The sequence below is a fragment of the Mustela lutreola genome, chromosome 3, assembly GCF_030435805.1.
Source record: "Mustela lutreola isolate mMusLut2 chromosome 3, mMusLut2.pri, whole genome shotgun sequence".
In the NCBI taxonomy this organism is placed as follows: domain Eukaryota; kingdom Metazoa; phylum Chordata; class Mammalia; order Carnivora; family Mustelidae; genus Mustela; species Mustela lutreola.
The window spans coordinates 44,966,695-44,980,594 of NC_081292.1; the positions used below are offsets into that span (position 1 = coordinate 44,966,695).

The 13,900-nt window shown below is 37.1% G+C and overlaps 1 protein-coding gene across 1 annotated transcript in view; it reads left to right on the forward strand.

Moving 5' to 3' along the window:
- PIP4P2 (phosphatidylinositol-4,5-bisphosphate 4-phosphatase 2) overlaps positions 1 to 13,900 on the forward strand; it is a 56,334-nt gene that overhangs the window by 31,610 nt on the left and 10,824 nt on the right. Inside the window, exon 5 of the mRNA XM_059166059.1 lies at positions 9,295 to 9,347. Coding sequence (XP_059022042.1) covers positions 9,295 to 9,347 — 53 coding nt within the window. The remainder of the gene's footprint in view (positions 1 to 9,294; positions 9,348 to 13,900) is intronic.

Sequence of the window (13,900 nt, forward strand, 5' to 3'; positions counted from 1 at the left end):
ACTGAGCCACGCAGGCCCCCCTCTTAAATAGTTCTCTCTCTCTCTCTCTCTCTCTTTTTTTTTTTTTTTTAAAGATTTTATTATTTGTCAGAAAGAGGGAGATACAGAACACAAACAGGCAGGAGAAGCAGACTCCCGCTGAGCAGGGAGGCTGTTGTGGGACTTGATCCCAGGACCCTGGGATCGTGCCCATGAGCCAAAGGCAGGCACTTAACTAAGCCACCCATACATCCCTCTTAAATAGTTTTTAATCTCGTCTCACATTTACTTTATAGTTTGTCCAGATGTAGAATTATAGGTTGCTAATTGTTTCCTCTCAAAAATTAAAAAAAAAAAAAAAAAGATTTTTCCCCACTGTCGTCAAGAAGTTCAACTGCAGCTCTGATTCCATGTCCTTTCTGATTTTCTTTTCTCTTTATATTCCTTTCTTCTTTCATTTTCTCCGGTGCTCTGAAATGGCATTAGAATGTGTCTTAGAATGGTTGAAGGAGATGTCATAGACACACACACATGAATATTACACGGCCGTAAAAAGGATGAGACCTTGCCATTTGTGACAACATGGATGGATCTTGATGATGTTATGCTTTGTGACACAAGTCAGACAGAAGAAGACAAACATATGATTTCACTCATATGTGGTATCTAAGAAACAAAACAAATGAAAAAACAGACCAGACCCATAAATACAGAGAACAAACTTGTATTTTTTACCAGAGTGGGGTGTGTAGTGGGATGAGTGTTGAGGGGGAGTGGGAGACACAGGCTTGTAGTTATAGAATGAGTAAGTCATGGACTAAAAGGCATATCATAGGGAATGGAGTCAGTAGTGTAACAGTGTTGTATAACAGATGGTAGCTACACTTGTGCTGAGTATAGCATAACGTATAGTTGAATCACTATGTTGTTCACTTGAAACTAATGTGACCTTGTATGGCACCTATACTCAAAAAAAAATGTGCCTTAGGGAGGGAGAATATGTTTGAATTCATTGTCTGGGTACTCAGTGGGTCCTCTTAAAGTCCACACTATTTTTTTTTTTTTAAATTTTATTTATTTATTTATTTATTTGACAGAGAGAGAGATCACAGTAGACAGAGAGAGAGGGAAGCAGGCTCCCTGCTGGGCAGGGAGCCCGATGCGGGACTCGATCCCAGGACCCTGAGATCATGACCTGAGCCGAAGGCAGCGGCTTAACCCACTGAGCCACCCAGGTGCCCCCACACTATTTTCTTTGTTCATTCTTTCTAGAATCCTTCTTTAGATCAACTGAATTATTGACTTTCTTTTCTTTTCTCTTTTTTTTCCTTTTCTTCTTTTTCTTTCTTTCAACATTTTCTTTTTAGTTTGCCTTTTCCTTTACTTACTGGGAAACTTACCCAGCTATGTCCTCTAAACTTAATCCAAACTTTTAATTTCAGGTTATTTAACTTAATTTTTAATTTTGAAGAGTTTTCCTGTGTTCTTTGGTTGATTTTTTCCTTTTTTTAAAGAGCATTCTCTTTTCTATGGTATCTTTCTGAAACTATTAATTCTATTTTTTTTCCTGAGGTATTGTTCTTCTTTATGCCTTGTCTCTGTTTTCTGCCCACTCTTTCTTTCTTTCTTTCTTTCTTTTTTTTGTAATAGAGATTTTAACTGAAGAGTTCGTTTATATTTGAGGGTCAGCACTGATTGGAAGCTCTATTTATGTAGCAGGAGTGAAACTTCCTTCCTTCCTTCCTTCATCTCTCCTCCTCCTTCTTCTTCCACTCTTTTTTCTTCTCCCTTTTTTCATTTTTGAAGAATTGTCAACTCTTGGTATCAAGAAGTCTTCTTTGAGGACAAGTTTCTCAGGGCAACAATCCCCCAGTTTCTTGCGAGTGTTATGCCTGGGAGATGGCATTTAGGAGTTAAGAAAGGTCGTGAGGAGAATGTCTTATCCACTATTCAAACCGTAGATTTTAACTTAGTTTTTTTCTTTTTAGGATGTTTTATTCTTGCCTTCTGCTATGCCTGGTGTTTCTAAGTTCACAAGCTCTCTAGTCCAGTTTCTTCTCAGGATAAATCCTTCTGTTTTTGCATGTACTCGGGAGAGAGGGCTTTCTGGTTTTGTGTGTAGCGAAGAGTTTACAGCCCATACTGCTGTTTGTCTCACTACTCCCAGCCCCACCTTAGAAAACACGTAGTAGCCCCAGGAGCTGAATTGCTCTGCCTTTCTTCAGTGTGAACCAGCTTTGCGTTGACATAGCTCTCTGCTGACAGCCCTCAACTTTCAGTATCCCTTTCGCTAAGCCAGCTGCCAAGTCTCCATTAACTTTCCGTTGTCCAAAAATTGAGGTCATTTCTCCTCTTTATCCATGTGGTAGTATACATTTTCAAATTCATTTCCTATCATTTTGGTCAAGTTTGGGAAAGGAAACGGAAATGCACGCATCTAATTTACTACATTTAATCAAAATTGCTAGGATTTTTCCAATCTAGTAGGAGAAGATGAATCTTCCTTGCATTTATGTTTTATTGATTAAGTCAGTGACTAAGTACATAACTTAGATATAGCTGGTGGGAATAGTTAACAAACTTCTTTTTGAAAACTACTAAATACTGCTTTTTTTCCCCTGTTTAGAAAAGTGTATTAAACATTACTCTTGCATTATACTTACTGAAAGAAAAATTTAATTGTCCCTGAAGGTACCCAGTCATTTCACATGATCTATACCCTAATTTTTTTGTATTAAAAATACAAGTTAAATATGAAATTAGTAAAATGCAGCATATGAAACTTCATGCTGAGCAAAAACATAAATCCAAAAAAACAGTTACTCTCTATCAGTAGAATAGTTTCCACGGTATTTAAGATGTTTCCTATGCACGTCATATTTGAATGAAATTTTTAGAACTACAGTTAAAGATATTTTGCAGTTTCTTAACTGCGGGTATCCACATTCTCCTTTTTTTGTTGTTGTTGTTGCCAACAGCATTATTTATAATAATCCCAAATTGAAAACAACCTGCATACCCATTACATTTGTTCCACATTTTCCTTCTACCACATAATCTGTGCCTTTGATTAAGTTGGCAACATCTGCTGGGATCCATAGAATGCAATGAGAAGAAGTAGTGGTTATTTCTCAAGATTTGAGCAATCTGTTCCACCTTTAGTGTAGTTTCCCGAGATTTCTGCTCCACTGAAGTCAAAACCAGGATTTTCTTTCTGGAATCTCTCTAATGTAAGTTTTCTCAGTATTTGGTCTTATACCCAAGGTTGCATATTCAGATTCTAGAAGAGAAGTCCAACAATTTGTGGGATCTCTTTTTGTCTTTGTAAGAACAATATGGACCAGCCATGAAAAGGATGAGAACTTGCCATTTGTGACAAGGTCACGTTCCCTCATCAGCTGCTGTAGAATCAAAGAATTCACCCTTAATAATCTCACAACCCCCCAGGGCCAACGCCACATGTTGGCTCTGCAGGCCACACTGGATGTCTTGGGCGCAAGTGCCTGGAGGCACCTGAAGTTCAGTGACTACCTTCTCCAAGGTCTGGTAGCACTGGCCCCATGGCATCCTGCATGGACCACCCCACTGAGCTCCTCCAATGGGGCCAACATTCTCCAGTAGCTGCCCAGCTACAGCTGCACAGAGTGAGGTTATACTGCTTAACTGTAGTATAGGTGACTCCGTAGGTTTTGATAGATATCAAGTGATTTGACTAAGTTAAATATATATTAAATATATTTATTTTCTTTCTTATATGTGAGCAAATTATATTTAAAATACCATTTAAAAATCTTCCAAAACAGATTTCAACTTCCTTCAGAGAGTTTCCCTCTGTAATTATATTTGCATTTTGCGCAATTGTAGTTTATATTTTAAATCCTTGCCATGGATAATCTTATAGCCACAATCTAAGTGAGTTGATTTCATATGTTCAAAAGCATATACTGAGTGCATATCAGGCACTGGGCTACATGCTGGGGAAACAGGACGGCACATTTCCTGTCTTCTTGGAGTTTTCTAATCTAATTGAAGAACAAAGACAATTAAAACAACAATTACATGGAATGTGTTTAGACTACAGTGGGAAATAGCAGTGTTCTTAATGCACACACAAAATTACTATCCTAGAGGTAGTAACTTTACCCTAAGAGTAACAGAAAGCTTAGTAGAGCTTTATAGTTAATTCTGTATATATAAGTGCTATTTAGAAAGGATTGCATCAGGGTAACCCTGAAGAGGTACAAGACTAGATGTTTGACCTTTTATTTTTTTTTTTTTTATTTTTTTTTTTTTTTAAAGATTTTATTTATTTATTTGACAGAGAGAGATCACAAGTAGGCAGAGAGGCAGACAGAGAGAGGAGGAAGCAGGCTCCCCACTGAGCAGAGAGCCCGATGCGGGACTCGATCCCAGGACCCTGAGAATCATGACCTGAGCCGAAGGCAGCGGCTTAATCCACTGAGCCACCCAGGCGCCCCTTGACCTTTTATTATCCAGAAAAGTGAAGATGATTGTTGGAAATAGCATCCAGCTTTTCAGAGAGAATTGACATACTGACAATAGGGTAGATAAGGGAATGAGGGAAAAAGGAAAATCAAGAAGACATTAAAGATTTCATATTTAATTTTTAAAAATCATCTGGCAGTAAATTCTAGAGAATGATCCAAGTGGAGAGGTTAAAAGATAATGCATGTGACATGGTTTTTATTACTTCAAAAAGCAGTTTATGTGTTTAGTTCTTTTCACCCTAGGAGAAAATTACTAAAGTAATGTGCAACCCAGAGACCAACTTCTAAAACTAGCTCTCATTTACTTAATATTTAGTGCAGGCAAGTGAATCATATTAGCATATTAGCACAGTAAATATATCTAAAATCTTTAATTCTTTAGCAGGAAAGGCTGTTTTGAATTAATACACGGTATTTAAAGATGATTTAAAAATTTCTAGAAAACGAAGTTTTTGGTGGTTAGGGGAACACATTACATGCCTCTGGGGTGGCTATTACTTTTGAGAGTTTCAGATTAATGAGAGTTTCAGATTAATGAGACCTATTCAGTGTCATAAAGAATAAATAGACCGCAAATCTCTTAATTCTGACTCAAGAATTTTGCCTTATCCTTATTATTATGCTGATCACAAAGTCTTATATCCTCTGTAGTATGTTCTTTGTCTTTCAAGCTTTTAACTAGTGGGATTCACTTACTTTTTCTCTACCTTGTTTCAGCCTTGCCTTAGGAGGCCTAGAAACAATTGAGACAAGTTATAAAGTTCAATGACATTGGAAAGGAAATATGAAAGAATCAGGAACAGTGGAAAACCAGGGCAGAAAAACAGGATAAATTGTATTTAAGAATATAAATATGCCTAATATTTAATCCTGTGCAGTTGTTAAAATTAGTTTGAATTTTAGCTGTGCGTGTTCTAGAGTCAATGAAAGGAGGAAAACTTGATCCATTAAAAGGTATTCACGATTTTTTTTTTTTTTTAAAGATCGCATAGGAGAGGGTTTACTGGAATACTGTGACCGGAAAGAGAATTATTTCCATGGCTTAAGATAACAGAACAATATAATAGACTGTGTCCTCAACAACCTTCTGTTTATAATATCATCTAATATATCAATGTTATAATGCTGAAGTTAAATTTACTATGAATTCACACTGCTCACATTCTATTTCACAAGCTGGCTGGAACCATGGGGGATGTTTAGAAAAGTTAGATTCGCGTTTTCCAAAGTACAATCAATAGAACGCTCATTTTATAGGATAATAATAGGTGCTATGTGAATAAAGAGTTCCATGCTAGGATAAATAAAAAACTAAACACAGTTTTTTTTACAGTTTTTCTTTAGCACATTTAGAATGTGCCAGTTTTACTATCCAAGAAGAGTTTTAATGTAGTATTTACAACATTTTTTTTTTAAAGGTTTATTTATTTATGTTGGGAGCTGGGAGGGGCAGAGGGAGAGAATTTCCAAGCAGACTTCCTACTGAGCACAGAAAAGAAACTAATGTGGTGGGACTCAATTTAAGACCTGGAGACTAGGACCTGAGCCAAAACCAAGAGTCACATGCTCAATTGACTGAGCCACTCAGGCTCCCCTACAAACATTTTTCACCTCTAAACTGTTTTGAGGACATCATCTAGTCAGAATAATATTGTTGTCGTTTTTTTAAAGATTTTATTTATTTATTTGACAGACCGAGATCACAAGTAGGCAGAGAGGCAGGCAGAGAGAGAAGGAAAGCAGGCTCCCTGCTGAGCAGAGAGCCCAAAGCAGGGCTCAATCCCAGGACCCTGAGATCATGACCTGAGCTGAAGGCAGAGGCTTTAACCCACTGAGCCACCCAGGCGCCCCCAGAATAATGTTTTGAGGAATATTGCTTAGAAAAGAAGAATAGAGGGAATACATAGTTTTTAGCTAGCCCTGCATGAAAAATGAAGAAGTTTCTTAAGACACTGAACAGTGGAGTTTAATTTGGGGGCAGGTGTTCTCTCTTGCTGATGAAAGGCAGATCCAGATGCTTTGTCAACAAGTATCTGACTGGGGGGTTGTCAGACCCCAATAAAAACAATCTACAGTATGTACCTGAATCACCGATGATGATTCAAACTTTGCTTTCAAGTGAGCCTGGGTAGTACCTTCAGTCAGGGTCAGATTTTCCTTACTTGGACACAGGACATATGATTTGGTGTGATTGCAGGGAGTAGCAATAGTTTTAAAGTGAATAATTCAAAGCTATGACACCAGTCACCTATTGTGTCCATTAAGAAATAAAATCCAGTAGGGTACTATCAAAGGATCCATTTTTAGCAGTATAACTTTCTTAAGGCCTTCTAAGATTGATTAAAAAAGTGTATCTGGGGGAAACTAAGTTTATCTGTTACATAGAATGGTTAGAAATAAGTCAAATATTGGATGACCCCCGCTAAAAATGATGGTGTTTTAGAGAAGTTGCCTTTAATCTTCCTGATAGAAAATAGATAATTTTGGTCTTTTTTCCCCTGTTGAAGTTGTGGCAATAAAATTCTAAGAGAGAAGAGGCTGCACTTTAGATAAAAGAACAGTAGTAAGTCAACTTCCTTTCATAAACACAGGTATTTGCAATCACTTGAATAGAGTATGACAAAATTATTTCTAAGAATAGGCGCTTTTCTTAGTTTGCTGCATTTAAGTGAGTACTTGGAGATAACAAAATCCAATGTGTTATGTTGCTGGCTATTTAATTTACTAATTACATAATAAAGTCTTAACTGTTTTTAGTTATAATTCAATTTACTGTGCATAATCTATGCTGAAATGAAGAGCACTATTAAATGGTAATACTGGACTAAGTCATCTCCTTAGGTTGACCATTAAAAATTCTGGAATTCCTATACCAACATAGTAGGCTTCAAACTTGGATTTTGAGTTCCTCTTTGCTCAAGGGTTTCATAACTGCCTCCTTAACTACTTTGGTTCTTTTAACTATGAGCAACCTAAATTTGTTATTTATAAATAAAATTTGAAATGACTTTATAAGTTTAGCAACTGTCCTAAAATGAATTAAAATAACATAAAAAAGGGGTTCCTGGATGGGTCAGATTTCAGCTCAGGTCATGATCTCAGAGTTGTGCTGCTGGCATGGAGCCTGCTTAAGATTTTCTCTCTCCCTCTGTCCTTTCCCCATGTTCTCTCTCATTCTCAAAAAAAAAAAAAAAAAAAAAAAAATGCCCAGTAAGATTTCTGGATTCTTCACTTAATATTCTGTAGAACTCTGGAAATCTTTGTTTAGCACCTTAATTCTGGCATGTTTACTATTAAGAATACGTTTAGCAATAAGTTAACTTGTTATAAAGTGAGTATGAAAGAAAGATTTACTGGTGCTTGAACAAAAAAATGTAGCCTTGGTTTGGCATTCTCAGATGTTGAAAAATAATCATTTTGAAAAGAGAGTGAACATTCATGTAAAGTTTCATTTATCTTGAGACTCTGTGTGCCTACTCTGAGAGAGCATTTGCAGCATAACTAACTTTCTTTGAGGTTTCAAATGAAAGTGAAGAAAGAGAAGTCTAGGAAAACCCAGATTTGTTTTTTTTAAGTTAATAATTGTTAAAAATTTAAAAAAAGTATGCATTAAATACTTTCTAAAAGTTAATCTCTTTTGTGTGGAAAACATTTGGATATGTATAATTTATTGAGACCCTACTATGCCTAGAATTGGAAAGTTACGGAAAGAGACCAAAGTGATTCCAAATCAAAATAAGCAGAAGTTAATTTTAATAAAAGAAAAGTTGTTTTGATGATAAAACTGAAGTACTTAAAGGAATTCTCCTAAAACTATAAAGGAAATAGAACCTTTGCAAGAAGGAATATAGAAAAGCAAGCGAAATGGAAGATGAAAAAGGCACTTTTGAATATACATTTTGTGGTTAAGATATACTTTAAATTTATATTGCATATTCTTTCAAAGACTTTAACCCACTACCAGTAAACCATTTCAAGTATCTCAGTAACAAGGAAGATAGTTCATTCTATTACCTACATTCACAGGGAAGAAAATTTTCACCCTAGGAGTATCTTTTTGTTACATAGAATAAGCAAGGACAGAACAGAGAGACCTGCCTGACTTGAGTTCTCTCCATATCTCATTTGTTTAGTTTATTTACTTTGTGGGTTTCCCATGTAATTAGATTATAAATAGCTGTATTTTAGTAATGAATTTAAATATCCATATATTTCAAAGGCTAGTCCTCAAGGTTTTTTAAAAGAAGATTTTATTTATTTGCAATAGAGAGAGCGTGTGAGAGAGACAAGCAGGGGTGGAGGGTAGGGGGCAGAGGGAGTGGGAGAAGCAAATGCCCTGCTGAGCAATGGGCCCAACTCTGGCCTTCATCCCAGGTACCTGGGATCATGACCTAAGCCTAAGGTAGACGCTTAACTGACTGAACCACCCAGGCACCCTTAGTGCTCAAGATTTAAAGGCAAAATGTTTTCAAAGGTCCATGAAATATGTTTTCCTTCCTTGAGAATGAACTGAGACCTAAGTCTAGAAGAAATGACAGTAATTACAGCAGTATGTTTGGATTTCATTAATAGAGCCAACCTAGATTGCGTCAGAAGCTTGGGCAAGTCATGGGAACTGTTGCAGAGGAGAATCCCAAACTTTATTTTAAGGGAGTGGAAGAAGTGTTGAGGGGAAAAGCTCCTATAACCGTGAGAAGGGGGTTACTTCTGCTGTGATCCCTGGTAACATTTGAACTAAAAAAAAAAATTTATCAGATTGGATAGTTTTCAGTTGTTTTTCTTTTCAATCTTTTCTTTTTATTTACAGTGGATGGAACTGAGGTTCAACACTCTGGCAAAATGCCCACACTGCAAAAAAATGTAAGTTTCTCTACCACTGGGAATGCTACTGGGAGGTACTTGAGAACAGTTTAAAGAGCAGAATTCTCACGTTGGTAGATTTTGATTTGAAGACATACAAGACATGAATACATGTTTAATATATTTATGCTTCCAAAACTAAAAAAAAAAAAGGATCTTTTAAGTGATTAATATATTCCATTTTGAAATGAAAATGATTGGGCTTGATTATTACTCTCCAAAGGGAAATCAATTTCTAAGAAGAAATTACTAAAATTATCAGTAACCTGGTGAGGATTTATAAATGTTCTAAGAGGTTATAATCTATGCAAATAATCTAAAATTTATATTTAAAAGATGGGCTGTAATCTAAGAAAAATACCAAATGTTTGCAGGTTTGTAATTAGATAGTTGTTAACTTTTTTCATGTCCTGTCCAGTGAGATTATTCTCTGATAGCATAGTGTATATAATTATTTGCCTGTCTTAACTATTCAGTATGTTTTTCTCTATTCCCAAGTAGTGTACCTAAGGAAATTAACAAAAGGCAATATAAATGTGGGAAAAAATAGAAGATACTTTGATTAAAGATATTTTATGGGAGCTCTGTAGGGGGGGTTCCCAGATCACTCCAGGATTCTGTGATTTTCTAGGAGGATTAATCAGAATTCGTATTTATTTGTACTCATAGCTATGATTTATTATACAAAGCAAAATCAGAAAAGAAAAAAAAAGGGCACATGGGACCAAGTCTGGAAGACACCCGGTGCTAGTTTCCAAGAGTCGTCTCCTATAGAGTCACACAGGAGGGCTTAATTCCTCCACCAGGGAATTGTTACAACACAGGTGAAAATTATCTACTGCAGAAGCTCATTAGAGACTGTGACCAAGGTTTTTATTGGAGTTGGTCACAAGGCACCTCCTGCATAGCATGTATCAAATTTCTAAACTCTCAGAAGGAAAGCAGGTATTCAGCATAAATCATATTGTTTGCACGGACAATTTGGGCACAGTGATCCACTCCTATCAGGTAGGTTATTGTGGGAACGTTTTATTTAAGTTCACAGATGCCAGCCAAAGTCAATCCTGAAAGCAGGCCTTTCTAAGGGTAGCTATCTCAGGCCTGCTATCTATTAACTCTTTCTGCACAGTATTTATGTTGATAAAATTTTAATTTAGCGATTATTGTTCTCCACTTATTTGTGTGAATTGTAACTTGAGCTAAAGAAATTTAGCTGCAATATTTTGACGGTTCAGCTTTTAAAAACTGAAAATACGAGTTTATAATTTAATTGGTGTCGTCCTTAGTATGATATAAACACCTTACGTATTTTGAGGAAATCTTAAGAATGATCTCTAGGAGAAAAGAACTGAAAAGTATCTGAGTAGAGTATATGTAACAAAATCTCTCCTTTTATCTCTGCTGAATCTAATTCCAACCGAATCTAGCTCTGTAAGAGTTACTTCTTTACAGCATTTTTCTAGCTTCAGAGGAACAGACATTTCCTTTTAATTTATTTGTGAAATTAACCAACTGAATTCTTAACCTTGTTGAATTCAGTACAAGTCTGTATGGAGAAGCAAAGTGGATAACCCCAAACAATATACAGAAAAATAGATACTTGAGAGACATTCCCCCATATAAGTATGTGAATATGAATGTGAATGATAAATATTTCTGTGTGTTATCTATATTTTCACAAAAATGAAAAAATTAAATGGCAATTATCTTCACTAAGAACATTAAATTGGGATAAAAATTCTATGGAAGGGGGCACCTGCGTGGCTCAGTCCATTAAGCATCTGACTCTCCGTTTCAGCTCAGGTCATGATCTCAGGGGTTGTGAGGTCAAACCCAGTGGGAGGCCCTGCTCAGCATAGAGTGGGCTTGGGCTTCGCTGCCTCTCCCTCTGCCCCTTTCTCTGCATGCATGCACATGCTAGTATGCTCTCTCTCCCTCTCTAAAAAAAAAAAAAAAAAAAAAAAGTAAAAAAAGGTAAAATAAGTAAATAAATAAAAATTTCGTGGGAAATAGCAAAAAGTTCCTGTGATTAGTAGATAGTATGCTAAGCACAGTGATGGTTCCTTTCTCTACAGAGATGTATTAGCTGTAATCCTTCCAGCAATTCTGGAATGCAGGAATTACAACCCTCATTTTACAGATGAGGAACTGTTAGAGAGGTTAAGGATTTTGCTTACGTGATTTGCTTGCGTCATTGTTTTAGAACAGTGGGAATGTTTTGCTAATAATAAAGAAGCGTTGAATGTCTAGATAGTCTATAATTGGTTAAAATATCACAAGACAGGGCGCCTGGGTGGCTCAGTGAGTTAAAGCCTCTGTCTTCGGCCCAGGTCAGGATCCCAGGGTCCTGGGATCGAGCTCCGAGTCAGGCTCTCTGCTCAGCAGGGAGTCTGCTTCCCTCCCTTCCTCTCTCTCTGCCTGCCTCTGCCTGCTTGTGATCTCTCTCTGTCAAATAAATAAAATCTTTTTTTAAAAAAATCACAAGGCAGTGTATTAATGTTAAGAATTTTTTTTTAAAGATTTTTAAAATTTATTTATTTGACAGAGATCACAAGTAGACGGAGAGGCAGGCAGAGAGAGAGAGAGGAGGAAGCAGGCTCCCCGCCAAGCAGAGAGCCCGATTCGGGACTTGATCCCAGGACCCTGAGATCATGACCTGAGCCAAAGGCAGAGGCTTTAACCCACTGAGCCACCCAGGCGCCCCTAATGTTAAGAATTTATATCAATTACTTAAGGAACAACTTGCATAGAAATGCACATGGAATAAGTCAGCTTAAAATCATTCTTAAAGGGATGTTTATGGAATTGGAATCACATGCTAAACATGGGAGGGTTCAGGACATCCATTACTTATTTGACTAAAGATACTGTTACCACATGAAACTCATGGCTTGTATCTACATTTGTTTTCCCTTTGGAGGTTCTTCTTCATAACAAAATGACGAGTCATCTGTTGAGATAAGAGTCTAAGGAGTCTTACTTCTTTTATTTTTTAAAAATTTCTTAATAGATTAATTCGAGAGAGTGAGACAGAGAATGTGAATGCAGGGGGAGAGGCTGTAAGAGGGGAAGAGAGAATCCCAAGCAGACTTCCCATTGAGCATGGAGCCGGAAGTGGAGCTTGATCCCATGACCCTAAGATCATGAGCTGGAAAGTGAGAGATGCTTAACCCTGCACCACCCAGAAATTTTATTTCTTTAAACACAAGTATAAAATATCCTAAAGCTATGTTATATTAAAGGAGTTACTAAATCATTACTATGAAACCATCCCAAAACATGTATAGGAAAGCTTCCCCCAGTGGATCCAGAGACCAAAAAGCATTTTTTTTTTTTCCTATCACTCTTTTTCCATTGGAGCTAAAGGTGAGGTTGCTCTTTCAGTGACCTGGGTGGCTTGTGGCCACTGCAGAAGGGGAGTTGTAGTCCTAGTGTTCTGAAGTAGTACTTGGACTGTATTATTATAAAGACCTAAGACTGGTAAAGATGGCGGTTTAATCCATGATAGTTATTATTGGCTATCATTTCTCTGTATCACTGACATCCTCCTTTGTGGGTCATCTCCTGACATTTTAAACAATAGTGGGCTCTTACTTTCTTTTATTTTGGTTTTTAGTGCTTTCTTTTATAATTATTTATGAATTGAGTAAGTAGTCCTGTGCTAGGTAATAGGTGCTTAAAATAAAAGGTATAATCTTGTCTTCAGGGAACTGATTCTTATGGGTATAAGGAAGAGAAGAGTCAACTAGAATAAAGTTTTAAATCCTTTGAAAGAGGTTCACCTATCATTTTCTGCTTTCAAGAGCCTCTAACCCAGATTGGAGGGAAAGGCAACTTGAGAGAAGGCTTCTGGTTGGGAGGTGGCATATGAAGTAAGTTATTAAAGATGAGTGGGAATGATGCAAAAAAGAATGCAGGATGGTTCCTTGTAGAAGGAGCTATCGGTACTGAGGTACAGTGGAGTCAAAGTGTAGATGTGATGTTAAGGAAACAGAATAGATAGGATTGAATGTGAAGGTATGAGAGAGATTGGGGGTAGAGGAGGCCTTTACATCTGAGAGGCTATAGAACTATTCACTAAGATAGCATTTAGAAGAACTATGTCTGGCAGACAGATGCTAAATTCAGTTTGAACATATTAGATATAAAGAGACTCTAGGTGTGCTAGATTGACTACGTCTTCATCCCTTGAAATTCATATTCCTCCACTCTTCAAACCACCAATCTTGGATAAGTATGGCCACGGCTTCTCCCTTCCTTTACCGAGTAACTGACATCTGAAAAAAATTCTGTATTGGTTATCTCTTTCCAAATGTGAGCTTTACACAGTGAAACCCTTGCTTGATACTCCATTTTGAAGGGTCTCTGATTAGCTCCCTCGCCCATTCTCCTAAGCAATTATCTCTAGAACTCACTCAGCCTCAGCAGACGACTTGCCTTCCCTCTCCTGATAGGACTGAGGCTATCCATGAACTCCTTCGTCTTCTCGCTGCCTGGCTATCCACTGCTTGTGTCTACACGTACTTCATTTTCTCTTCTCAGAGGGAGGCAGT